The 27,050-nt window shown below is 41.2% G+C and overlaps 1 protein-coding gene across 8 annotated transcripts in view; it reads left to right on the forward strand.

Annotated features, from left to right (window-relative positions):
• Positions 1-25,273, forward strand: part of CAB39L (calcium binding protein 39 like) — a 60,703-nt gene extending 35,430 nt beyond the window's left edge. For 7 of the 8 annotated variants that reach the window (XM_056484628.1, XM_056484605.1, XM_056484613.1 and 4 more), the window contains 7 exons: positions 1,347-1,511; positions 5,666-5,784; positions 10,141-10,309; positions 13,793-13,852; positions 15,424-15,489; positions 16,150-16,293; positions 23,412-25,273. In XM_056484628.1, coding sequence (XP_056340603.1) covers positions 1,347-1,511; positions 5,666-5,784; positions 10,141-10,309; positions 13,793-13,852; positions 15,424-15,489; positions 16,150-16,293; positions 23,412-23,591 — 903 coding nt within the window. In that variant the 3' untranslated portion in view covers positions 23,592-25,273. The remainder of the gene's footprint in view (positions 1-1,346; positions 1,512-5,665; positions 5,785-10,140; positions 10,310-13,792; positions 13,853-15,423; positions 15,490-16,149; positions 16,294-23,411) is intronic. The other variant, XM_056484639.1, reaches the window with a different exon arrangement.
• Positions 25,274-27,050: the final 1,777 nt, after the last annotated feature.

A 27,050-nucleotide genomic window follows, 5' to 3' on the forward strand; every position in this document is an offset into this window, starting at 1 on the left:
TAGAGCTTCAGTTTCTAAGATAGAGCCCCTGTTGTTAATCCCATCTGTACTCTGTGGGATATCTCAAGTGACACACCACTAACAATTGAGATAAACACAGGTTCTTTTGCTGGCTGATGGTAAGGAACATCAAGACTTCTTCTGCTAGAAGTTATCACATAGTCATGCTCATTTACATGCTGCTCATGCTGACCTATCTTAACCAGCAGAAAACTGTGAGTAGGTACAAAGAGATTGAAGGAGAGCAGTTCTTTATGCTGTGCAAAACCAATGCTTAAATCTTCCAGGTAGTTGCAATGTAAAAGTGGCTTTTTACTGTGATTAGGGTTTTTTGTTTGTTTGTTTGTTTGTTTGTTTGTGGGTTTTTTTGGGACTTCTTCTTTTTTCTATAATTTTTATTCACTAATGTGAATAGAATCTGTGATTGAAAATGCTGGGAGATCAGCAGCAGATGAGAGATGCCTCTTCAGAGCACTGTGGGGTTATCTGCATAACACAGATTGATGGGGTGGTATTTGAAAGCTTCATGTTTTTCCTTTCAATATATGTGAGAGATGTATAAAAATTATTGACCTGGCTTTGAACATCCATTAATTTCCAGTTAGCTTTTACAAATCACTCTTGTGATTTTTCTTTGTGTTTTTCTGTGTTTGTCTAGATTTGTCATCTGCTATGCTAACAGAAGGCTAACTTCAAATTAATGTTTTTCAAAGATGTGAAATGCTGTCCTATCTTCAGCATCCTGCCTGGCACTTTGCTGTCATTCTCAGCTTTGCTTTCAAACCTGTTCCTTACTTCCTTCCCACTCCCTGCCAAAGAATCCAATGGACCTTGTTGCAGATCAAGTGTGTGTTAAATATAACTTGACCCAGAAGGAGCCATTGCCTCTGTAGCCCCATGGCTGGAGCTTGCCCTCCCCTCTAGTGGGAGCAGACACCTTCATATGGCACCTCTTGCCCTAGCTGTGCCATGGAACCCACTGGGGAGGACAGGGGAAACAGGAGCAGTGAAGTTACTGCTGCCTCTGCAGGGCTGTGTCTGCCTCTAAACCCATTAAAGGATCTCACTGGCACTGGTTGGTAATTGCTCTCTTTATGCCCGTGGTCTGTAAGTGATGGTATGTCTTGTTTAAATTGAATTTATCTTGTGTAAGGCCTGCAGGGTACAGTATGGATGCTTCAGCCTCCATGACTACCTAAAATTATGATATAATTTTGCAATAGAGAATGATCATTGAAAGTACATTTAGAAATTTTTGTTTTGAAATGCATGTCTTTTAAAAGAACATCCTTTTATTTTCCTGTTTTGTTTCTTTAAAACAAAACCCATTATCTACTGGTGAAAAGGCATCAGAGGAAGTGTCAAAATCTCTGCAAGCAATGAAGGAAATTCTGTGTGGGACCACAGACAAAGAGCCACCCACAGAAATTGTGGCCCAGCTGGCACAAGAGCTCTACAACAGTGGCCTTCTAGTGACTCTTATTGCCAACCTGCAGCTGATAGATTTTGAGGTAGGTCAGCATCCATTTTTTCATCTCCTTGGTCTTGGTGTTGTCAGTGACTGGAGCCATATTTTTCCTAAGTCTGGATAATTTCATTGCATTCAAAACTGTTCTCCACAGGCTGAAGAAAGTTGCTGCTCTGGATAGGTTGGTGTACTGAAAGACATGCTCATACACTGGCAGTAAATCAGATTTTTTTAAAAATTAAACAAAACCAATAAAGAAATATTGTCACATGTATCCAAACAAGATAGGACATGCTGCTGGGAATACTGTATAGCACCAACCTCGTAAACTGCAGGGATGATCTTTGGGACAGTGCAGCTAGAGCTACCTGCTGTCTCTGGAGAGTGTCTGATCTAAAAAGGGTTCAGGGACATGGAATAAAAATAATTGGAAGCATGGAGAATTTCATGTGACAAAGATTGAAAGAATTAAAATACTTTAGTTGAGAAGAAAGGAATTGAAAAACATGTTAAAAACAGACAGCAGGTCACAAGGTAATTTGGGCGTTCCCCACTTAATTGTTTGGACTAAAGGAAGAAAGGAATAGAACATTTATTTCGCAGTAGGAATACTAATATGAATGTGTGTATATCTACATTATTTAATTTTATGTATTTATATATAAAATTACATATTCTGTGGAAGTACTCAGCAGCTTTGTGGAACAGCTCACCAGTTGTTAAAGCCAAAAACATAGTAAACAACTGCTGTGACAACTAAACTTGTTTATAATTAAGGAGGAGAAGAATTATAGTAGCAAAGATTGCAGTAATTCAGGATAAATATCAACTCAGTTAATTTACTGTTGACTGGTAGGGATGGGAATAAACTCTGTCACTGTCAGGTCATTGTCATGCTTGTGGTTTGCAGTCAGCTGGGATAGTGGCCTCCAGGGACTGCTGTTATGAGTTCCATGATTTCTGTGGCTCCTGGGCACTGGTGATTCCTCACAAGTGTCCGACACCATCAGCAGGAAATCCTCAGCTCCCAGGAGCCAAACCTCTACCACCGAGGTCTGGAACAGGATCAGTACCCAATGTACAGGCAGCTGCTGAAGAGAAAAATCAGTTTCTCAAAGAGATCTGATACTCTGAGACATCTTTTGTGGGAGTCATGTGTAGAAGTTGTTTTCTTTCCATTTTGTAAATTAATGAAAGACAGGAAAATGTTTTTTGAAAATGTTTTTAGTGGAATTCTCTCATTCTTGTCCGAGCCTTAAAGAGGTTTTTTAAAATGTTTTGTCTTCTCTGTGCCTCCTCTGGTTACTGTTAAATGTCTAATTACAAAAATACTCAAACGCCAACAACCCAAGCCCTTAAAAACCCTTTAAGAAAAATGGAGAAGAGGGAAGGAGAAGAAACTGTTAGCACAGAAGGGACTAACAGAAGGGACTTCTGCACTTTTTTAGTTACACAACAGTCGTATTGCTTCTGCCAGAAAAAAAGTTCTGTATGAACATATTGAACATACAGTCTCTAAAAGCAAGCACTGGATGAAATATCTAATCTGTTGCTGAATTGCTGTTATTACAAGCAATTCTCATAATTCCTATTGCAAAATATATTTTTTATTATTTGCAAAAGTTTTCCAGTCATTTAGCCAAGCTTTTATACGTGTTCTTTGAACAAAACTCTAGAAACCAAATGTCACTGAACAGGAGAGTAAGAGCATGTGCTGCTTTGTCTTCATGTCTTCCCTCTACTTTTCCAGTTTATCAACTTTTCTATTTCCATTTTGTTGTATTGGTGGCCACAGTTGATATTTAAGTTTCTTCAATGAATGAGCAATATCATCAATCTATAACACGCAAGTTAATTTTTTGATCTGTATGTAATGGTAAAAAGCAAATAATAGCCTACTGAAAATCTGATTTCTGAAGGCAATAATGTTACTTTGCTTTGTTCTGACTCGCTGTGTCCTCCTCACCAACCCTGCTGCCCACTTTGATCCGAATTTTTCACAGCTGAACTTCCCTTTGAAGTATTTTTTGATGTCTTTTCAAAGACTGTGTAGGGGATACTTGTACACATCCATCATGCATCCATAGAAAATACAGGTTTATTGCTTCTGCCACTCAACAAACAAGATATAATTTCAGTGATGATATTGTTAGGAAGCATTCAAGTCAGGTTTGGGCAGGAGCCCGGAATCAAGATCATACTGGATTTTTAGAAATTTGAAATTTAGTTATGAACTTTAAAGAATTGAGGCAAATGTGCAAACAGAAGAAGTCAACTAAAAATATAGCTGTTACTGTGTGTAAGCCTAAAGGTTCACAAACTGTAAAGCCCCTAAAATAGGCAGTAAATAACTACAAGCCCAGGACTAATGAGTTTATGATCTTTCCCCTACTTTGCCTTGAAACAGGGGCTAAATTATAGTTTAGGTATTATACAGTCTTTTATTTATATAATCATCCTTGGCATTTTTTTTGTCTTTGTCTAGCCACTTTCTCTTCATGTTGCCTTGTCTTGTGCTTCAGTGGCCATATGTATTTCATTATAAGGCAAAATTCAATTGCAGATCCAAGTAAGGAATGTTTCCAAAGTACCCCTACAATTTTAATGTATGTCAGGTGGTGAGAGAAATCTGTTGTTGTTCCCTCCTATCTGCCTCCATTCCCTCCTGGAGAACCCATGGAGATCAACTCTGGCTTTCACTATCACTGATCTCTAGAAAATTAGCTATAATTGGATACATATATGTATATATCTATATCTATCTCCTCTCTGCTTGTGGATATTATGCTGCAATGCACACAGTATTAAGTAACTAATATAAAATTTGGCATAGAAGATCACTTAATTTCTGGCCATCTTTACCTCACCCTTTCAACAGCTCTTCTCTGTCTGAATTGTTTTTATCTTGGAGTAACTGCTGAAGCCCATGGGGATCACAGGATTCCAGGCATATGATATGGGTGTTGTAAAGATAGGAGAGAATGGGATGACTTTATACAGAATTAGCCTATTTGAAATTATGTCCAAGGGTCAAAAAAAGTGTTGCAGACAAAGGCAGATGGACTGGCCTGCTCTGATTTGATTCTCCTGTTTAATTCCCAGAGTCTCCAAGTCTCCAAGCCAGCTGGGCTGGAACAAGTAGGAAAGCAGAATATTTTGTGTTCCTCAGCACTGATTTATTTGTAGAGGTGAAACAAGGGAATTTTCCTCCGTGTGAAATATCTGCTCCTTGGCTTCAAACATTCAATAAGTTCTCTGCCAAGGAATGTTTGTCCTCCCAAGACAGATCAATGAGCATGTACAGATTACAAGTGACCTTTTGCTTTAGCTTGCCCTGTGCATAGTGACCTGCTGTTGACTCAGTGCCTTGGTTACTGGTCCTTGGTGCAGCCATCTCCCACCTCCCTTAACTTCATACATCAATTTGTCTGTGCCAGGGGGGAAAGCAACGGGGGAGGAAGAGGATTTCTAATGCAAGATGTATTGGTGAACCCTGTGGCTGAATGATTTGGAAAGACCTTCTGGAAAGCTGTTTGCACAGGAAAGCATTTGAATACAGAATGTGATTGTGTAGATAGGTGCACAGAGCACAGCATTAGGACAAAGAGAAGGACTTTAGTTTTGATTAAAGCAGAGACGCAGATGTGATGCAGCCGTTTCATCGGTAGGAGTGATTTCATTTTTCATGGCAAATAATGGGCACATTTCTGATTTTCAGAAGTGTAATCACACTTGTAGTTGCTAACATTTGATTAATGAAAAGCTGTAGCTTTTTAAGTGTAGGCAGTGTGGCAGTGGTTTGGTACCAGCTCTATTACTCACTTTTGGAGGCTATGCGAGTAACAGCACACATGGCAACAGCACACTTGGCTCAGGGTAGAGGCTTCATTTTATGGTGCTTCAGTGTTGCTATTTGTTATAGCCAGGGACTTGGTTGACAGTGTGAGAGGAATGCACATCTTCAATTAGGAAAAAAAAGGTGCAGATGGGAGTGGGGAAGTCAGGAGCCTTCAGAGGAGGAAGCCTTCTTGTGGCATTGGAGAAGCAACAAATATGAGGCAGAGAGACTGTGGAGAAAAAAAATAAAAGGCTGACCTGTTGTGTGTTCAGTTTCATTTGTACTTTAAATAGACATTACAATAAATAGTTGTTTGCTCATGTTTTTCTAAGCAAAGATATATTTTGCTTCTTTAACAGGGAAAAAAGGATGTTTCCCAGATATTCAACAACATCTTGAGAAGACAAATTGGCACACGCAGCCCTACTGTGGAATACATTAGTGCCCATCCACATATCCTATTCATGCTTCTAAAAGGGTAGGTACTTTAATTTGAGTTTCATTAAAGAGGATTGCCTGGAACATGCTGGCATTGCAGTTGATCTACTTTCTCACTTTTATTTAAAAAAAAAAAAAAAAAAAAAAGGATTTTCAGATTTTGTTCCAGATTTCTTACTTTATTATTTTTCATATTGACTTTCTTTCTATGGAACTCTATACTTTTTAATGATCAGAGTAATTCATTTGGCTGTTACTTTGTCACCAAACTTCATGTTGAAATAATTATGTGCTGGTTGTTTTTGACTGCTCCCCATGTGATGTGTACTTCATTTCTCATCATAAACTCTTGTGTAGCCTTGCTGGTAACTGCTCAGGTTAATTTAGACCTTTTTGCATTGCAGGAGTGACCAACAGTGGTGTCTGTAAATAACTGGAGCACTATGTGGTAGAACAGAGAGAAGCAAAAATGCATTAAAAGAATAGTTGTGCCTGTGGGAGACTTCTCCAACGCTTGTGGCCACAAGTGAACTTCAACTTTAAATTATTCTGTAATTAACTCCACAGCTTAGAGCATTGAATTTTTTTTTTTTTTTTTTTTTTAACCTCAGGACAGTGATGATAATTCTCACCATCATTGTTACAAACTGTTTTTAATTCCATATGTATAATTTTCTTTCCTTTTCTGTCTTTGCTTTTCGATTTTTCAATAATTTTGATCTTGCAGTTGAGCACGTACTGCTACCATATGTCTGGGCTTTATTTAAAGATAAAAAAATATTTTTGGATTATGTCCCAGATTTTCTTTGGCTTCTGTAGCAACCAAGAATATTAAGATGATAGTAAAGTTTTTATGCATATATGCTTCTGAGAGACATCTTACAGTAAGTGACCTGAGTCAGTGGATGAATTTAAATGGCATCACTTAGATGCTTTTTTTGGAGAATCCTGCTGCATGCAGCAGTGTGTCATTAGGCTCCTTGTTCACGATGTCTTCACTAGCCCTCTGCAGCACTGCAGAATTGCCATTTTTGGAAGGTCTTGTTAAAAAGTGCAGTTGAATCCAGCAGTAGAAGTCCAGAATCAGTCCTGCCCAGCCTGAGCAGCTGCTGCAGAGCAGTGTAATGATGTCACATGGATGATGCCTTCCCTGCCTGTGTCCTGCTGTGTCCTGCTGTCTAAAAATGAGACCTGAAATCTGTGCCTGCAGCTAGGGCAGGGCCCTGTACACACAGATTGCTGAATGCCCACAGCGTGGGGTGTATGTGTGCAGTCAGCTGCAGGACTGGGCAACAAGCACCTTGTGTTAGACACCACCACGTGAAAATGTGACTTGAGGACACATTTTCTTCTTTATTTAATGCTGAATGAATTATACTGTTTATATTATATATATATATTTATTTATAATGCTATAGGAAATATAGGACATCAAAATCTGCTAAAGGAAAGTGGGTTTGGCTGACTTATGCCATTTTGAGTTTGTTACATGGTGTCATGATGTTACTTGGAGAGAAAAAAATCACCTCTGTCATGACTATAAAAGAAATGGCCTAAGAGTACTGTGACTGTTGGACTTCTATTGGGTGCAAAATTTCTTCTGCTCCCTGTCAGTCCCCAGAAGCAAAAGTTTGCTTTTTTGTGGCTTAATGTGATCTCTGTTGGCTGGGAAGGATCTTCAATCAGAGCTCCCACCCAGTGTTTCCTGTCTCTTACTCCAGTGGAACTGCCAGCTTGAGATAACAATTTCTACCTATTAGGCTTCGTTTTACTTGTTGCCTGCTTCCTTCCAGCTTCTCAGCTTCAGAAAACACACAGCACATAGCTCACTTTTTTTTTTTCCTTTCTTTCACTTGCATAGGTTATTTGACTTTGCTGCTGCATGAGGACTTGCTTTGTGTATAGGATTTCACCTGAGTGCAGGCTTTGTGTATAGGATTTCAGATGAGTACAGTATTTGGTGTACATAGAGAACCAGTTTTTGGGCCAGTTTTTTTGCTCTGGTGTCAGCCTATTGCATTAGCCCAAAAATAACTTTGGCCCTTTGTACTTTAAAATACATTCCCTTTAGGACAGTGACTGTTGAAGACTTATGGCACTTGCATGACAAATTTAGAAGCTTCTTTATATATATATATATATATATATATATATATATATATATATAAAATGCCACATTCTATCTCTGTCTTAGACAATGCCTCAACCTATGTTGTGATGACCTCTTCATATCACAGTGCAGTTAGAGCTTTAATGGTATATTGGCTGAGGTTGCAGAATTCCCATTGAGTTTATCCAAGGATAAACTCAGGCTATACAAGTAGTGTAGAATCAGGTCAGAAAATATCTGTTTAAGACCTTGTGTCTCCCAGGCTTGATGCTTTCCAAATCTCCTGCCTGTGCTCTTCACCTTGTACCATCTTCTGCACTAACCATGGAAGAATGATTCCCTTTACACAGAAATTACTTTGCTGCTCTCATTCTTGCCTCTTTCAAACTCCACAATAAGTGTTTTGAAATACTTCAAGTCCATTGTTTCATTTTCTAGTTCTCTCCAGTATTCACTGTGTGGGGGTTTCTTTAGGTTGTAAGTTCATCCAAACAGAGCAGAACTCAGTTTTTTTTTTTTTTTCTGCTGTGAAAAAACATCAGCATAGAGCACTAATTGCTCATTAGAAGTGATTTTGAAACATTTCTATCATTCCTGCCTGGTGGCTTTGCATGTAAGTGTGGGTGCAAAGGACATGCTAGCTACGACTGGGCAGCCTGTAAACTTATTCCAGGCTTATTCCAGGTGCCAAACCCAACTTCCCTCACTTATGTGAACAGCCAAAGGTCCATTGCCCACTTCCAGATAATGGAGTATTTGACTAAGAATGATTCTGTTGATACTTAATGTTTTTAAAAGTTATTGTGCTGGAAACAATGTAATTTGCTTTTATTCCAACCAAAATATTCATTAGCCAACTATTGAATATTTTCCTGGCTGCACTCCTAGGAGCAGCTCTGCCTCATTTTCCTTAAAAATTAGTGTTCCTGTTAATGGAGTTAATGCCTCAATGGGAAACATCAGAATTTCTGCTGTTTGAAGAGTTAGAAATTCAAGTTTGCAAATGCTTCCCCAAACCAAAACAAATAGGGGTTTGAGTGCCTGCATTTCCTTGAGGGTGGGAAGCTTCATTTGCCTGTTTGGAATAGCAATGCATTTTCATTAAGCCAACTATTGTTGACAGCAGGTTGAAGTATGCAGCTCTGGTATGCTCTCAGAACACAACCATTCTTTTAAATTGCAAGCTGGTGGTAAATTTGAGGGCCCACTCACTTACAGCACAGATGGCATTTTGTGGTTTTCTTCCTTTTTTTTTAGAATTGTATTTCTTTTGGCCTAATGATAGGAATTAATTGTGCAAAGGAAAAATGATGCTGATAAGCTCTGGGTGATAATACACAGTTCTGATATAGTATAACCAGTTTATTGAAACAGAGAGTGCTTTTTGTCCCCTTGGATTTCACCACTTTCACATGATTTCTGCCAAACTCCTGGAAAAAGTTCATTTTACATCCTTCCTGATTGCTAGATTTCATCCTTTTTGTTTTTGAATGTCTTTCTAACTGTTTTGTTTCAGATTAATTTCAGCTTTAAAGAAATCAAGACTTTGTAGAAATGGAAGATGATCTGAATTGTCTCCCCTCTCCCTCCCTCCCTTCCTTCCTCTCCAAGGGCAAGATGTGTGCTGGCTCCTGGCTATTGCAGTGCAAGTGCCATAACAGGATTGTAACTTGAGGAATGGGTGCTTGTGTCCTGAACACATCTAGAGCCTCTGCAGAAGAGAAATTGAGCAGAACTTGTCCTAAACTGAAAAAAAAAAAAAGAAAGCTTAATCCTGTTAGACTGCCTAGAGAGACTCTTTCTACCTTCCTCATTAAAACTCCAGAGTGATGTCCTCTAGAAGAGGAGTGGGAGGTGATGGATGGTCATGAGGCGTTACAGTTTTCTTGGATAAACTGAGGAGCTCAGAATTAAATCTGAAAAGGGAGGTTATTATATTGTACAGGCTGTGCTTTCTCACAAATCCAAAAGGGTGAAGGAGCTCTGTTGAAATGTTGCACGCTCCCCACGGTCTTTCCACAGAGAGGAGGTGTAGTGCAAATTTGCACCGAAATGTGTTTTGGCTCGGGAAGAGAGAGGTTTGCAATGAAAATTTTTGGCAGCTTTATTTATGTGTCTGCTCCTGAGCTTTGGGATGAGGTCCTGCAGCTGGGTACAGCACTGTGGCTGGGGCTGCCCTCCATGTGTGGTGTCCTTCTGGCACACGTATTCCCTGTTGCTAGAAAGGTGCTTGTTTATCTTCGTTCTTCTATGTTTTGATGTTTTTCATTTCTCTTCATTCTCCAGATATGAATCCCCAAATATTGCCTTACGTTGTGGAATTATGCTGAGAGAGTGTATTCGCCATGAACCCCTGGCCAAAATCATACTATTTTCAGAACAGTTCAGAGACTTTTTTAAATATGTGGAAATGTCAACATTTGATATTGCTTCTGATGCCTTTGCTACATTCAAGGTAAATGATTCAATACATACATCATAGTTTGTGTCAAAAGCAGCACTCCATCAGAAGTCATCACTGTGTTGCTGTTGCTTTCAGCTGGGTGCTTTTTTATTGTTCAGTAAAGGATATAATTAATTAACACTTGATCTGATTGCAGCAGGATTCGCAACAGTGTTCAAATCTGCAAAGAATCTTTAGAGAAATGTAAATCTGTATTTAACATTCTTCACCTTGATAAGCTATGGTCTTTTATGCCACCATTTAAAACTCAAATTAATCATGTGTTACATACAGTTCTTGTAAAATGCATAACATTTTCTCTCCCTACCTCCCCCAAGACAAACCCATCATGACCACATGAGTAAATAGAAGGCATAATTTAAAACTAACATTTGAAATTGCAAATCGAAAATTGTAATTTTTGCTGTCCCTTCTGAGCTCAGCTGTAAAGTTTAGATTAATGCCAAACCTGCTGATTATTTTACAGTGTATTCATAGTCTTACTTTGTGACCCATGGTTCAAAGTAAGGACTGTAGTGCTAGAAGCTAAGTAGGTGGAAGCAATGCATAGGCTCTGTAGAGTGTAGAGTAGAGCGTACTGTGTAGAGTTTGTGTTGTATTAAAAATGAGGTTGCGTGAAGTTGCCAAATTTCTTGGAGTTTCTATGTGACCATCATCCTTTCCACCAGGTGCTAGTACAGTCTTTGAGGAAGAAAAAGAATAAATTGATGCCTGTGAACTTCTCCTACAGGGTAGATTGATTTATTTCTGAAAAACAGTTTAAGAAAGCTGAGTGAAAATTCTTTTAGTTAAAGATTTTTCTAAATATAGATCTAACTCCTTTTCTTCTTCAATCACTGAGCTTCCTGCTGTCATAGAAACACATTGTTTATTCTTTCCTTTTAAAGCTAATTAGAAGCATGATTAGACAGACCTCAGGAGTAATCGTAAGGAATGTTAGAGCTCAGCTCAGTGATTCTACATACACTGAAACCTGGCTTTTTGCTGGTGTTTACTCACCAAATGAATGGGATAAAGATTTGCATAATGGAGATAATGTTGCATTCTTCAGTAATGACTTGAACAGGATTAGCAATTCAAATCACCCCTTAATCAGTTGCAGCATCTTTCCCTTATTGTAAGTTTTGCTGTTGTGGTGTCTATTAGGTAAAGGTTACGAAATTCATAGTAGCACAGAAACATGAACAAGGTATAAAAATGTAACATAACTGAGATATTTAAATCTTCTCTTTCTGGCATTTTACCCTATGCTCAGAAGAATATTTGTCTCTGGTTAAAGAAATTGCTCCTGGACTCAGTTTGCAGCTTGACAAAAGAGATTTGCATCTTGTCCCCAGGTCCTGCTTTGAGCAGGATAGCAGAGTGTGTTGGTGGTGTCGACAATGTCCACCTCAGCCAGGAGGCAGGATGGGGACAAGGTCAATTAAGCTGTGGCAGGGACTATAGACTGCTATAACCCTACCAAAAAGAAGAGGGATTTATATTGTTTGCAGATCTACAGCTGTCGAATGTACTTCTGTCCCCTGTGAACTGAGTGTATTTTAAGCAGAATTTAAAAATAGGATTCTACATCCTCACATGCACTGGAAAGAGAGGAGTATGAGGGCAGTTCATCCTCTGACAAAGGGCAGAAATTGCCTTTTAAAATGCTTGGGGGAAACATATAAACAGCATTTCTAGGTTTTTTAAAAATTGCCTCTTAGCACCTGATACATGGTCAGTTCTGGAAATAAACAAGCTGCTCATCTCATCTCCTGTTTGTTACTCTAGATAGCAAGAAGTGACATAGAAGCGATTTAATCATGAAATATGGAGCTAGCTCATTTCTAATACTGGAAAAATAAGTGCTGTGATTGTTTTCTGGCTGGATTACTGAGCTCACGTTTTCATTTCTGTTGTCTCCATGTTGTGCTTGCTACTAGGGTGTCTGGTTCAGAGCTGAAAGCCTTGGATAGTCTGTGCACCAAAGGAGGGCTTAATTAAATGTGCATTAAAGTCTGAGGATATTTATAGTAGGGAAGCACTGGAATTTTTATGATCTGGAGATGTACTTCTTAATTAAAGTTATTCAGGTTCAGAAAGAGAACAGAGCTGTTAAAAATGCAAAGGAAAAGGGCTTGTATTTCAAGGTGTAGGGTGGCTGTGGAGGGTGCAAGCAGCAGTTGGAACGTGCTGGCTGCATGCTAGTGCTCCACACTGCCTCGTCATTTCCTATGAAAAACTCATTTTGGTTTATATTTCTTTTGTGCCCCCTGTTGAAGGACCTGTACTTGCCTCTAAGTGCCCTGCATAAAAGCTCCTGAATCACATGTTTCACTCAGCCTTTAAAACTGCTGTCACTGCAGTCCTGCTGAATGAAGGGATGTATTTAAAACAGGCACTGGATTTTGCAGCACTCTGCTTTTTTCTTATAATTGATGGTAAAAATAAATTAAAGGATTAGTATGTAAAGGATTTCTTTTATTTGTGAGGATGTTTCTGTCCATCTGCTTGAGCTCCTCATCAGCTTCAGTCTCTGCCTGGGCAGGGAAACCAATAAAAAGATTATGAAAAAGAGCAGAAACTGATTCACTGAAAAATACCAACTTGAATGGACTTCATCAGGCATTTATTGCAATCAATGTTATGTTTTAAAAGAACCAGTAAGATAAAAATCATACTTAAATACCTCACACTGGCCGCTCATTTCATAGCTATTCATCCAGTAAAAAGACTCAATTTCTTCTGAGGATGAACATTTGCATCTCTGTCACTGAGTACCAGCATCCCCATTCTGTGGGATAGTTCTTTTAATTTAAATTTGAATTATTTGGCCTTCTGGAATGGGAGGCAGTCTGTCCAGCTCTCTGAAAGGTCCACTACTGCTTTGTGTCAGAAAGCCATACTTGGGCAGACAAAGCTCTACAGAAGAGACTCATGCCACTTACCTGAGACTCCTGCCAGGAAAGGGAGTGGAGGTGGAGGGAGCCTGGATGGCTTAGCTTCGGTTGGGTCCTAGCTTTCATTATTAAACAGTTGAATGTATATACAGTGGTTGAATTTAAATTTTCCTTGTATTCTTGGAGATGAACAATAGCAGTTCAGGCTTAGCATCATTTCCAGCTGTGGGATAGTATGTAGATTGCTTCTGGCTTGGAGACTATAGCTCATCCTCCATAAAGGTTTGATTTAACTTCTTCCTTTTCCCCATCCCTGTTTAATGTGAGTAATGTGAACTATGACCTGTCAACAACAAGAAAATATGGGAGGGAAAAAGGAATAAAGAATATTAGAATAGTTCTATATTGATTCTGTTAGCATTACATTAATTGAGTTCTCCCTAAAATCCTACTAAACACATAATGAATGCAGTGTTGTCTATAGAAATCATGTTGTAAATGCCTTCTGGTAAAAAGTGCTGAAATACATTTGAGAATCACAGGGACAATCACAGGCACTCACTCTCTCAGGTAACCTTTCTCTGTTCTTCCCCAGGACCTGTTAACACGACACAAATTGTTGGTGGCAGAGTTTCTGGAACAAAATTATGATGTAGTAAGTATTATTGCTGAAAGACTTTTTAAAAAATCTATGTATGCTTGGCCGGAAAAAAATGTGCGAGGGGTTTTGTGCTCTGCCGAAACTCTTCACACAGAACTGCAAAACCAAACACTGCTTTGTACTGGAGCAGAATCCGTGCCTGGCATGTGAAATGCAGATATCCCCTCTGCACCCACCTGAAGACACATGCCAAGGTTTCAGGAGAATTCACAGATTAAGAGCAAGTTTTATTCCTCTCTATGTGCATCGGGTCTCCTCATGTGTGAACGGAACTGAAACTTTGCATGTAAACAGATCATGGGAGAAAACTTGTGCATGATTTTAAACAGTTTTGTGATACCCCACCACTGACAGGACCATACCAGTGTTATTTATTGTACTTTGGGACTGAGGAGAAGAGTTACTGAAAGAAGTTTTAGCATTACTGGAAATTACATGTACCTAAATGAGGGACTCAGGTCTGAGTATTCCTATTACCTTCCTAAGGAATTAGTCCCATGGTTAGCTGCTGCTTTTCACTTTGATTTTTTTGGCTCCCTTTTGGACAAAATGTGGGTCAGAAAAATTCCATTGTATTCAACTAAAACTGGATTGATATAGATCACGGAATTAGACTGTGGGTTATGTTTTTGTGTTACCTGAGGTATTCTTTATTTCATTGCCAAAATGAAAAGACAAATTTCTTTCATTCTGGTTACCACGAAGGTTAAATAAAGAGCAGGTTTATTATTGCTGAGTCACTAAAGCAGCTTAGCTGGAGCAAAATAAGTGTCTCTGCTAATCTTTTCTCTTCATACTGAAGCATTGCACTGGAACAGTCCTCATTCTACATTTATTTGACGTTTTAAATTTTTAAGTATCAATTGCCTAAGTGAGGTTTTTTTTGGTTGTGGGTTTTTTTTTTAATTTTTTTTTTTCTTTTGTGACTAGTAGACGGCAGTGTTGATTTTTCCTGTTTGTTTGGTAGATAGTTTGAACATATTGCAGCCTTCTCTCTCAGTCTTCCTGACCACAAGATACCCTTGATCCATCCCTGCAAAATCCAGGACACCCTTTGCTCCTAGTGACCCTTGCTGGGCAAAGAGCTTTAACGAGCGAGGGTGCTGAAGGCAGGCGATGTGGCATCTCACAAAAGGAGCATTTGGGATGCCCATCACCAATTTGGGGTGTTGTATTGAGTCACACAGCCAGACAACCACGATATGAGTGAGTGGTCATTAAGTGCTGGACCCACATGTCCTGGCAGCAGAGTCACCCTTCTGTAAAGAAGGCTGTCCAGGCACTGGCTTACTTCTGTCCCAGTTGGCTCACACTAGCCCCTGTTCCATCCAGTCCATATGTGGTATTCCCCTTCTGCAGCAGTTGGAAGAGGAGTGTTCCTGGGCATTAATTCACTGCATGATAACCAGCCAAGAGAAAAGGCCACAAGAGCTGGGCTTGGCATTGCAGTGAAGTGTTAGAGGGTGGCACTGCTGCCACCTCTGCTGCTCCTCTGGGGTGAGAAGGTCCAAGAGAAGGAAGAATGGACATGAATCTGATGCATTTGTGTTTTCTTGTTACTCTAGATCTTTGAGGATTATGAAAAACTCCTTCATTCTGAGAATTATGTAACAAAGAGACAATCTTTGAAGGTAATTACTCTCAGCACTTTCCTCCTAAATTTGCACTCTGTGTTATGCAGAATATCAAGGTATGTGTATGGCAATGGAGCAGCCATTTTTCCAGCAAAAAACAAACTAAGGACTTGTGACGCTCTTCCTGAAATGCACAGGAGCTCATTGTGCATTTTCTTTCCTGGATCTCTGGGAAGCACTGGGCCATTTCTATGGAATGAGCACTATCACTTCTGCTCTGAGCTCAGATCTGTGCTTTGGTTCAGAACATGGGTTACAATGAACTTGGCAGTAACGAGGCATCTCTGTCTGGTGCCCCAAGTGTGACATGGCCTGCACATGGGAGCAGAGGGGAGTGTGAATGTAACATGGGAATGGAGTGAGGGTGTCTTTGTGGGACAGCTACACTACACTTGCTTTTGTCCCAGCTGCTCACACCAGCCCCTATTACACCCAGCCCATCTGCAGGATCCCTCTCTGTAGTATTTAGAAGATGAGCATTATTGGGCATTAAGTAACCTGCTGCATGATAAGAAGCCTTGTTCCTTTTTTTTTTTTTTGAAGGTAGTGACATTGAAACCTCTTAAGCAAATGTTGAAATAGGCTCCTGCTTTCCTTGCATTTAAAAATTACATGGTAAACTGAAAAAAGTGGGTTTTTTTCTAATTGTGCTTACAGCTTCTGGGTGAACTGATTCTGGACCGACACAATTTCGCCATCATGACAAAATACATTAGCAAACCAGAAAACCTGAAGCTGATGATGAACTTGCTGCGAGACAAAAGCCCCAACATTCAGTTTGAAGCATTCCATGTGTTCAAGGTGAGCCAGTAGGAGTTGTAGAGATGGCAACCTCTACAACTTTCTCATCTCCTCCTTAAAGTATCTTGCAAGCTAGTCAAGAAGATATCCAGAAAATTAAGGCAAAAGTTGGGGTTTACAGTCACTTGCAGTGTGTGAGTGTCATAATTGAAAAGGTTTCTATCACTCAGCTTCTGAGTTCTGTTTGCCTGCCTTCAGGTGAGACCTAAAGCAGCATCATTTTGGTTTGAGTTGGGGGTAGTCAGCCAAGTAGATGTGAGCTACAGGTAACAAAATACACAACTTCTAAGTAGTATCCAGGGGTCTTCTCCCCACTCCTGGATCATTTTACCATGTGATTCTGGGTAAAGATTAAAAAAAGGTCTTAAAACTCTACCTTAAGATTAAAGATAGGTGGTGCTGGTGCTGGGCATATTGCAAATGCAATATGCTTTCGAAGGTATTATAAAGGTTTGGTAAATCTGAGCTTGAAATGAGTTTTATCCTTCCATCATTTTTCAGTGACATTAATGCAGTGTTAAACAATTACCAGACCCAACCAGTGTCCCTTTTATCATGATGATCAATGTTAATAAGTTAGAAGTTTGCCATTTTCCTATCAAAAGAGATCTCTGCTCTGGAACAGAGGGTGAGTCAGATTGTTATACAAAACTAACTCTAATTTGGAATGAACATATTTCAAACTATAAAGAGAGTTGTTAATGATTATCAGAAGAGGAATTTTGAACCTCTAAGGATATCCCTTCCCTAAGCTGGCTAAGAAAGATACCAGATAACACCAAATGACTGTGGAAAAAGGTTTCAACACCCTCCACAAATTCAGGGTAACTTGAGTTTTGTGCTTATGTCATTTCTGATTTGGAAAAAAAACTTTCAGATATTCAGTGTGGAGTCTTAGAGAATGTGCAGCTTTTCCAAAAAGTTTTAACTTCCTAAAAGAAAAAAAAAAAAGCTTCAAGGACAATTACAATAAAATTATTTTCATGAAATAAGCAGCTTGGTAAGCTATTCCCTTGCTGACTTCCTCCAGTCAACCGAACCACTGTAACTTGTACTCCTCCTCCTTATCAGGAGGTGTGTGGCTCCAAGATAAGTGAGCAGTCTGGCTCCAGACACTTGCAGCCTTTGAGATGCCAGTCGGGAGAAGGTATCAGAGGATTGGGGTTTCTTAGCCACTCCATGAATTAAATGCAAGATTTTTATTTGGGAAAGACTTGCTGTTCCTGAATTAATGATAGGCATGGACCAGGCCTTGGGAATGGCTGATTTCACTTATTTTAGGGGGCATTTAGGAGGACTTGGAATAATGTAAAAGGATTCCAGTGTGCAACCATGTCACACATTGCTGTTCCTCCCATTCTGCCTTCCTGTTCCTCACTTCCAGTATGTTGCATCCCATTTCCAGTTAGAGTGGAGGTATTGCAGGCTCATCCTTGCTTGACCACTTGCAGTTGCTGCCATGGGGACATAATGCCTGGACCTTGGAGTGCCAGAAAAACAAGGCATGAGCAACAGTGGAGTTGTGTCTCTTCAGTTCAAAGGGCCAAATTCTGTCCTCAGATACCTCCATGGGATGTTGTTGGTCTTTTCCAGTGGTACCAGTCAGCAGCAGCATTTCAGCAGGGCCAAGGCATTCCCATGGCATTCCTCATGCTGCCTCACACACATAGTGCTCATTGTGGGGGAGCTGCAGACCCAGAGCAGAACCTGATAAGCTGGAAATTGTTCATCCACAACCATCAGCAGCACACTGAGTAACTGTAGAGGTGCAGCAGCTCCCCTTTTAGTATCCTCCTCACCTAGGATCTGGGTTCCCTGCATGTAGCAGCATCCTCCCCAGCAGGAAGGGTCATAACAGAGTTTGTTACAGAAAATTGCATTCTGAATTTGCTTTGTAGAGAGGGTTAGAAAAGCTCTTCTCCCTCTGATTTCACTTCTTAAATTGAGTTCTAACGTCTTGAGAACTACTGAAATACTTAAGTATTTAAGAGACTGGCTGTTCTGCAGTGTCCCTGCCTCCTGTTTCTGAGTTTGTGTCCCTCAGCCCAGTTCTCTTGTCAGCTGTAATATTCCATGTTGATGTAACTGGGAGAGGAATCTTGTCCTCAGCTTCTAATCTCATCAATTTTAAACTGTGCTTGCATTTTTAAATTATGCTTGCAAAATACCTACACAGTCCTGGCTGAAATTACAGTAGACTAACAACAGTGATTCGGAATCAAAGGTCTGCTGAGAAGTGGATACTTGCTGCTCTGTCTGAGCTGCCAAAAGATTTGGGTTTAAATTACCTGATTTAGATGTTTCACTAGTTAGACACAGTTGAAATGAAAAAGTGTTTGTTTTGTAAGCATCCAGATTCCAACACTCCCATGCCCCAGCTGACCCAAAAAAAAGGCTTATGAACCTTACTCCCTGAGGCAATTTCTAATTATTGCAGATTTGAAACTGTAAGATAGAGATGAAAGTGATGAGCACTTCTAGTGCAAACTTATTTTGGAGGAACATTTTGTGGCTGAAAATGCCAATACCCCCAAGCTCTGAGAATATTTAACTCATCCAATTTACTGTGAGTGGGAAAATGAAGACAGAGTGCCCACTTGCAGTGCCTCTTTCCATTCTCCACTTAGGAGATGGTTGATCTTCTTCCTAACTCCAGCCCCTTCTCTTTTTTTTCTGAAAAAAAATGAAACTTCTGCTTTGCAGCACTGTCCTAAAGGTCTGCAGCTGCTTTGCAAAACTGGATGTCCCAGGCAACGTATGCATAAGGATTACACGGTATTTAATCATGAGGAAAAACTAACACATCTCACCTCTTCCCTCCTCCTTCACAAATAATCCAAGGGATCACTGAGAGTTTTAGGCTTTGAGAGTCTTCTCTGGTTCTTCTCTGCAGTGATTTCAGTGGATAGATGTCCATCTCAGGCACACACACTTTTGGCATCAAATATTGGGAAGGGCTCTCCAGCTCCTGTGGTGGGTTTGTGATGTATTCCATCAGTGGAGCCTGAGTTTGACTGTCTATAGGGAAGGCTGTATCTTTCAGACATATGTGAACGTGGTGCAAGGGCTCCTTTGACCTCACATACTCAAAAACAAAGGACAAGAATAGCTGTCTTGGATTTCACATGCTGATTTTGAGGAAAACACCCTGTAGCAGTGAGCTGGAATTGTGTGACTTTCTTGCTCTTAAGGAGACATTTAGCAAGATATATTTTACTGTTTAAATCTAAAAATAGAATGGGTACACTGTGTTTTGTGACCTCAGTTTCATTTTTCCATTCTCTTTCATGCACATTACGAGCTACCTCCTGCAGCTTGCTATGCAAATGGCCTCACATAATTTGACCATACTGACAGTTTGCTCTTGGTACGAAGCTGAGGCCATGTTTGTGGGGATGTGTCCTCTCTGTTTCTCAGCTAGATAATCTAAAGGGCAAGGATTATTATGTGAAGCATTGTGCTATAAGCAGCATGAACCGTGTGTCTTCTGTGTGTGGAGTGTCCTGACAGTGACATTATGCATGACCCCAGAATAAGTCCTAGAATACTCAGTCCAGGGCATCCTGTAATCACTCTTGCTCTGCTGTTGTCCCAGAAGGTGGTAATGCCTGATTATTAATTGTAAGGAAATAAGGTCAAATTCTCTAATCAAGTAATTTTGATGTTTGTTTGAAGAAATACATTAGGACTTTTAATGGAGAAGGTAGAAACTATTGCACTTTGGCCAACTTTTGAAGCTTCAGAGCAGATTTTCGTTCCAGGCCTTTTGCAAATAATCATGAAATGGAGCTGTCTCTATTTTGAGACAGCTATATTTAGAGTTGGAATTTTTATATGGTAGTCTTTATTTTGGGTCTCTACCTCTCTCATCTATCTGAATTTAGTGCTCTAGAACATACATCCTTTCATAACAAAACCGCAGATGAAACCAAGTTCTCTGTGGTCCAATCCAACTTCATTTTAGTTGAAATGTTTCAGATAGCAGTCATGATTTCTGTTTAAAGGGACTGATCTCCTCTATGACAATGCAGAGTTCTGAATGAGAAGGATCCTTTTAACATAAAGCCTCATGGTGGTCCTACTCCTGGGCTCTGTGAAACTGGTCAGTTGGTACTGGCAGAATTGATTTTGTTTGCTTAGCCAAAGTATTGAATAACATTTCAGGAATTTTCTGGTCCTTGAACATTCTCTCTTTACGAGTCCCTGTTGACACTGAGCAAGAGTGGCAGTTGAGATGATCTTTGTTTGAATGTTCACTTTGCCAGTTTTGCAAGGGGAAGATTGTAATCTATAAATAATTGAGCAGGAAGATAAACAGGATGTGATGGCTTCTATGAAATTGAGTTCTTTTTTATTTGCTGTGGTAATACCAGTGGTTGATCCAATATGAAATACTATTTACTAGGTTTACCACCAACCTTCCAGTTCTGTTTGCAGAGCAGAGAGCTTTTACAATAAGAATTATTTAGATTTCTTCATTTTGAGAGTCACTCTTCAGATAAATATTATGGAGGTCTAATATTCATTGAGGGAACATGTTCAGCACTTCAAGGTCAGGCCTGCTTTGATGGCTTCCATTTGCATTGTCATCAGATGATTTCTGAACATGTCGGTCCTGCCAGTGTATTTGATGATTTCTTCACCTTGTCACCAAGGGGCAACTGAAGTCCAAAATAAAAATTTCTTGTTAAGATCTGTAAAGCCCTGCCTGTAGGCATACATCCTGCTTTTCCCCAAGGCAGCTCACCCAGATGACTGGGGGCTTATCATAGTCCAAATCCTGGAAGTATCTGGCTTCTATCAGCATGATCACCTGCTGTAGATCAGCACACAGGGAGCTGCATCCTGGGACTGCTCCAGCTGAGAGCATGAAGTGCTGCAGCCTCATCCAGAGCCAAATGTCCAGGAGATGTCAAGATTCGTGTCCTCTAGATAAAGTACAACTGAAAAGCTGTAAAGTACATTCATATTTACGTCCCCAAACCGTTTTTCTCCTGGTCTAAGGGGAACCAATGCATCAAGAGCAGTGTATCAAAGTTATTTGCAAAGGAGGAGATGCTGCTCTCAGATGCTGCAGTGTTGAGAGTCCCTCAGGGGTAGTGAGAGCTGTGAACTGCCTGCTCCATCCACAGGCAGATGTGTTCCTGGTATGAGGCTCCCCTGTGAGTACTTTGGGCATTGTGCAGGAAAGTGGCTGCTCAGAAGGGATCATTGGGAGTGGAGACTGTTATTGCTGCACTTGAGAAGTTTTAAGTGGCAAGTGGGAATAAAAAGGAATCATTTAGGATGATAGTTCAGGGTAATTAGAGAAGGGCAAGGTTGAGGCCTGTGTGAAGAACTGTAGATAGTGTACTGTCACTGGGACCATGGCCTGGACACTAGATCAAGGAAAACTTGGTCATACACTTGGGGAGTGTTCACTCAGCATGGGAGAGGTCGCAGCTCTTTCTGCACAGCAGAGGGTAAAGTACCTTGCAGCAGGGAGTCCTAGGAGCAGCCTGAGAAGGAGGGATCCAGAAGAGACAAAAGCATAGGCACAGATTAAGACTATTCTAGCATCAGGATGCCTGAGTTTAAGAGGAGATTCTTTGTCACACCTTTGTGAAATGAAAAAGTACTTCTATCTTCCTGTTTGGGCAGAAGTACTCAATGAGGTACTGTTGGTGTGTGTAGGACCCCACTCCTTCCACATGTTCCTCTGATGTGGCACTTTCCCCACCACTTGTATAACATCCTCTGATTTTGGAGTATGAAGCCTAATGGTGGGTTCAGTCTGAACTCTTCCCCAGCCTTTACCAGGTGCTATCTTAGGGACAAGAGGCTGTAGCACAGCCCCCCAGGACTGAGTGTGTGTGATCTTCATCAGGTAGCACAGCTCCTCCCTGAGGAGCTGGATGTGGCCCAGGTTTTACTGTGGGCACAACCTCACGGGAGACAAGGGGACCTGCAGAAGAGCCCCAGCTCGGGAGCCAGCGGTGGTGCTGCCTGTGCTCGGCAGGACAACATGCCATTCTGTACTGTCAGCAGATGTTTGTTTTCATTCTGGTTTGGACAGGCTTGGAGGGAAACTGGACGCTTTCCAGTTCTGTCCATCCTTAATTTCTTCTCATCGGGTAGAGAATAACTGGAGTTATTTCTGTCATTGCACAAGCGCTCGGGCGGTGTTTGTTGACCAGCCATGGTAACCTCGGTGTGAGCCAGATGTGGGAGCTGCTCCTGGGGTGACCAGCGTGCGCTGCACGTGTGTTCCCACCGCCCCATCTGACATCTGCCCCTCCTGACTGACATCCCATCTCTGGATCCCAAGGTCCCTGAAAGAGCCTTTCACTGCTGCCCTTTGCAACCGGCCTTAGGTTTGCACTTAACCCAGAGAAAATGTTAAAGAAACAGTGCTGTGGCATGAGGGGTCATGCTCAGAGCTGGAAAACTGCATTTTTAGTGATTACAGGAGGAAAAATCAGAGCACTGAAGAAGGCCAGTAAGCCCACAGTGCTGGGCTGGCTGTGCCAGGTGAGTGTGTGTCTCACGTCACTTTCCTGCATTGTCACCCTCCTCTGGTCAGCAAGGGCTGCAAAGGTGCTGGGCACACCACAGCCCTCCTGCTCCCGCTGCTGTAAGTTTCCATGCTCCCATGAATGGATTAGGCAGAGGGAAGTGAGGCCTCTGACATATTTTTCCAAACCAAAACAAAGCTGGCAAGTCTAATTTTAGGCCTGGTTTAATATGGAAATGATATCTATACTGACACAAAGCTTTTCCATTCTCCTGATAATTAATTTCTGTGTATTTGTCTTGTGGGTGGGAAAAGGCTGAGAATTGGTAGCTCCCTCTCAACAGCTGGGTTTACAGTCAAAAGTTTTTATCCCCAAAGAGCAAAATTAAAGGGAAGTGACACCAAATGCGGGCATAGTTTTGCTTCAGTTTGCTGTGGAACCAAAAAGTTTGAACTCCAGTCTGACTGCCTTGGGACAAGGTGTGCAGCACTAGAGTATCTGCCTGCGAGCCTTCAGCTGACTCGATAGAAAGTAACTTACAGGGATGTGACTGACGTTCCTCTATCTGTCTCTCTGTTCCCACCCCCTCACTGTCTCTCTGTGCCTGATTTTGTTTGCATTTAGGTTTTTGTGGCCAGTCCAAACAAAACACAGCCTATTGTGGAGATCCTGTTGAAAAACCAACCCAAGCTAATTGAGTTTCTGAGCAATTTCCAGAAAGAAAGGACGGACGACGAACAATTCACTGATGAGAAGAACTACCTGATTAAGCAAATCCGAGACTTGAAAAAGCCAATGGCATGAAGAACACCTCTTGTTTTCCACTGTAGGCATTAATCTCAGTTGTTAAGTTCCTCTGTGTCCCTTAAACACCACAATAGTGCTTGAGAAGGCACAGCAAGTGCCTGGTTTTTATTTTGTCTTTGTTCCTAGATGTCAAGAGTATAGGGGTTTTACATGAGAACTAAAAAACCAAAAATCTAGAATAATATATTATTTTTAATCAAGACTATAATTATTTATGTCAGTTTAGAATCTCTCTGTAATAGAAGCTGGTTTGACAGATTTTTTTTTTTTTTGTGCTCAAGAAGAATGAACCTCTTTGCTTAACTTTCTCAGCAAACTCAAGCACTGGTAAGTGCACAGAGCAGGTCTTCAGAGGACTGTGACGTTGTCCCTTCACACCTGTAGCTGTAACTTGGTTCTAGCACTGCACACACACAAGACTGTGAAAGAGTACATTGGTCTCTGGAGTTAGCTGCACTTATAGGTCAGGCTCTTTAGTTAAAGCTATAGAAGATGAAAAAGCAGTAAAGGTCATGTTTTTCTTAATTTTGTGTTCTTTCATCTTTTATTTTCCCCCTAGATCAGAGGTTTTCTATTCAGTGCTAGGGAACAGATGGATATATCAGCTGTCTGAGCTGTTTCTGCCTAACTCCCATTTCCCTGTGTGTGATCTATCTATCTTGTGCTAGAGCACAGGCTTTTCCTATCAGCTCCCAGCAGTCTCACAAGGAGCAGTGCCACGTACATGGTGTTCACGTGCCCCGTAAAGGGAAACAGCAAGGGCAACACCCCTCTGTCAAAGGCCATGCTGTATTGCTGATCAAGAGATCCTGCACCTACAGAAACCATCCATAGTCAAGAATATTGGCTGATAGCCAGAGCTACTTGACTGAATTGTGACAGGGGCTGAGCCTCAGCACCAGAGTAAGAGGAGGGTCCTTAGCATCTTTCCATCTGAATTCCAGTCCTGGCTGTGTGAGGTGGAATTGAGCTGAGTTCAGCAAGTGAATCATGAAAAGGCCTCAGCCTGCCACATGGGCTGTGGTCCCTGAGCCTGCAGGTGCTGTCACAGCTGAGAGCATTTACTGGGTATTGAGCCTGGGAGGCCACTGAGCAGCAACAGGCACCAAAGGCTATCCCTAGTCTGGCATTTTCTGTTCTTGCTCATCCTGATGAGAATTCAGGTTCTGTGTTAAAGTTGTAGAAGAGGAGGTTGTTGCACCATTAATGTTTTGAGTTTATTAAGCTCCATGGTACAGACAGTGTTTCCCTGGTGTGTTTGAAGAGTTTTTGGGGTCTTTTCTAACAGGAAAATCTTATTCTGATGCTTTACTAGGAAGTGAAGTTTGAGAGCAGGGAGTGGAAATTTCTTGAATTTTTCTGGACAGCCTAAGTTCTGAGTATTCCTATTTGCTGTAAGAACGTTCTCTAGTTAAAACTCTTGCTAATGCTTCAGGTAATAGGTGACACTGAATTGTAAAAACAGAACAAGCCCTTTTCTTTCATTAAACTGTTGTATATTGAGGTGACTGATACTTTAATTTATGTGCTTTAGAAAAGGGAAGAAACAGAACAGATTGTGGTTTCATTTTTTTTTTTTCAGATGTCAGATACACACAACAAATGTACATCCTAGTTGCCTAGAATTTAAAAAAAAATATTTACAACCTATTAAAGGCATGATTACTCATCACCCTTTATTTCTGTCTCTTGGATTTTTTTTTCTCTTGCCTTTCTGGATAGCCAGACTCCATACAGTGCTAAATTCCTTCTCTCCTTTGCCAGCTGGTTTCAGCAGATGGAGAGGGATGAGCACTGCCTTTGGAGCCAATGCTTTCTGAACTATCACCTCTGCAGGGGTCTGCCAACCGCAGCCCCAGCCCAGCTTAGCCTCGCCATGAGCCTCACCCCCACCCTCTGGTGGTGTTTGCTGGCAGTGGTCGCTTACAGGTCGATAAGGGAGTGCCTCCAGAATTGCAGTCCTCGGAGCCAGTCATTTAAATCTGATCCTCTGAGGTCTGGAGCCTGAATCTGAAGGGTGCTTGGCTATGTTCTGAGCTCCTGGGGTGGGGCTGGTCTCCAGGGCTGGATTAACACAGACACGTGTCCATTGCCTCAGCCTCTGGAGTCACATGAGAACATTGGGCTTCCAGCCCATGCTAGGAAAAAGTGCCTCATGCTGTGTTGCTGGGGAATGCCTGCCCTTGAAGGGAGTGTGACCCACACAGAGGTGCCCAGAGAGTCCCTGAGGGGTCACGCTGTGAGCGTTTTGCCTGCATGGTCTGGACACAGAGGAGCACTTGAAGAGATCCAAACCTGGCAGTAACACCAGGAGCGAGGTTACACCCTGGTGTCTGCATAGGCAGAGATGTGTCAGGCCAACAGGGAACAGTGGTGGGCCCTGGCCCTGCAAAGAAAGCCTTTTCCAGGGCAAGGAGTCTTTGGACCACATGAGAAAGTAAGTGGTAAGGAGGGCTTGTGAAAAAGGGGATGTGTGTGTCTGCAAGAGCAGGGGGAAGAAGTAGGCAAAGTGACACATGCCAGAGCCTTTGTAGCTTGTCTTTCCAGAAGCTGGTCTTGCAGCAGATCACACAACATCTCCACATCTCAACATCTCCAAGCTCAACTTGCTGAGATCTTTGAAAGAGTAAAAAGCATAAAAATTGGTGAAGATGAAGTTTAGCACCATAATAGTATTTCACAGCAGGTGGGGACATATCCCTAATTAAATGAAAATGAGGTCTTTTCTAATATGACTTTGAGATAATGACAGAACTCTCAATTTCCTTTGGTAAATTCAGTCAAGGTGGTTCTTTTGCCTAAGGGAGTGCTCCCACCAGGAACTTACAATTTATCTGAAATTATGCTCTGAGGGGGCTATGTGATTGAAGGATGTGGTTCATCAGAGTGAAGGCAGGAAAGAAGATTGTAAACTGGAAAGATAAAGGAGCTGGAGGAAGTCTCTCCATTCCATTCTGCACAAAGCATTCAGGGGGTTTGGATCTCATAAATGAATCTCTGCCAACATACGATGTACAATCTTGCAATGTCAAAACTTATTTGATACAGCAGAGTGCCAGGAATCTTTGAACCATAAACTTCTGTCATGGGATTTGGGAAGCTTGTGCTGAAATCAGGAAAATCTGATTAGAAGCAGCCACAGCCTCCCCAGAGTGTCCTGGTGTGTACATCAGGGAGTATGAACTCAAGAGGGGCCAAGGACTCTGGCCTTCCACAAATGTGGGCGTTGAGACCACTTGAGCCTCTTAATCTGCATTTTCCAGAGACCAGATCAGATGAGAAGGAAAGAATGACTTGAGCCTCTGCAGTTATCTAATGATAACAGCACTCACAAGAGGGAGAGGAGATCCAGATCCCATTTGTTCTCTAGCATGTGCTTTGCTCTTGCTTATGAAATCAGAGCAGGGCTAAGAGAACCCAGGACTCTTTCCAAGGGGGTGCAGTGGTGTTTGCTCA

Source organism: Oenanthe melanoleuca, chromosome 1 (genome assembly GCF_029582105.1).
Source record: "Oenanthe melanoleuca isolate GR-GAL-2019-014 chromosome 1, OMel1.0, whole genome shotgun sequence".
NCBI classification, from domain to species: Eukaryota; Metazoa; Chordata; class Aves; order Passeriformes; family Muscicapidae; genus Oenanthe; species Oenanthe melanoleuca.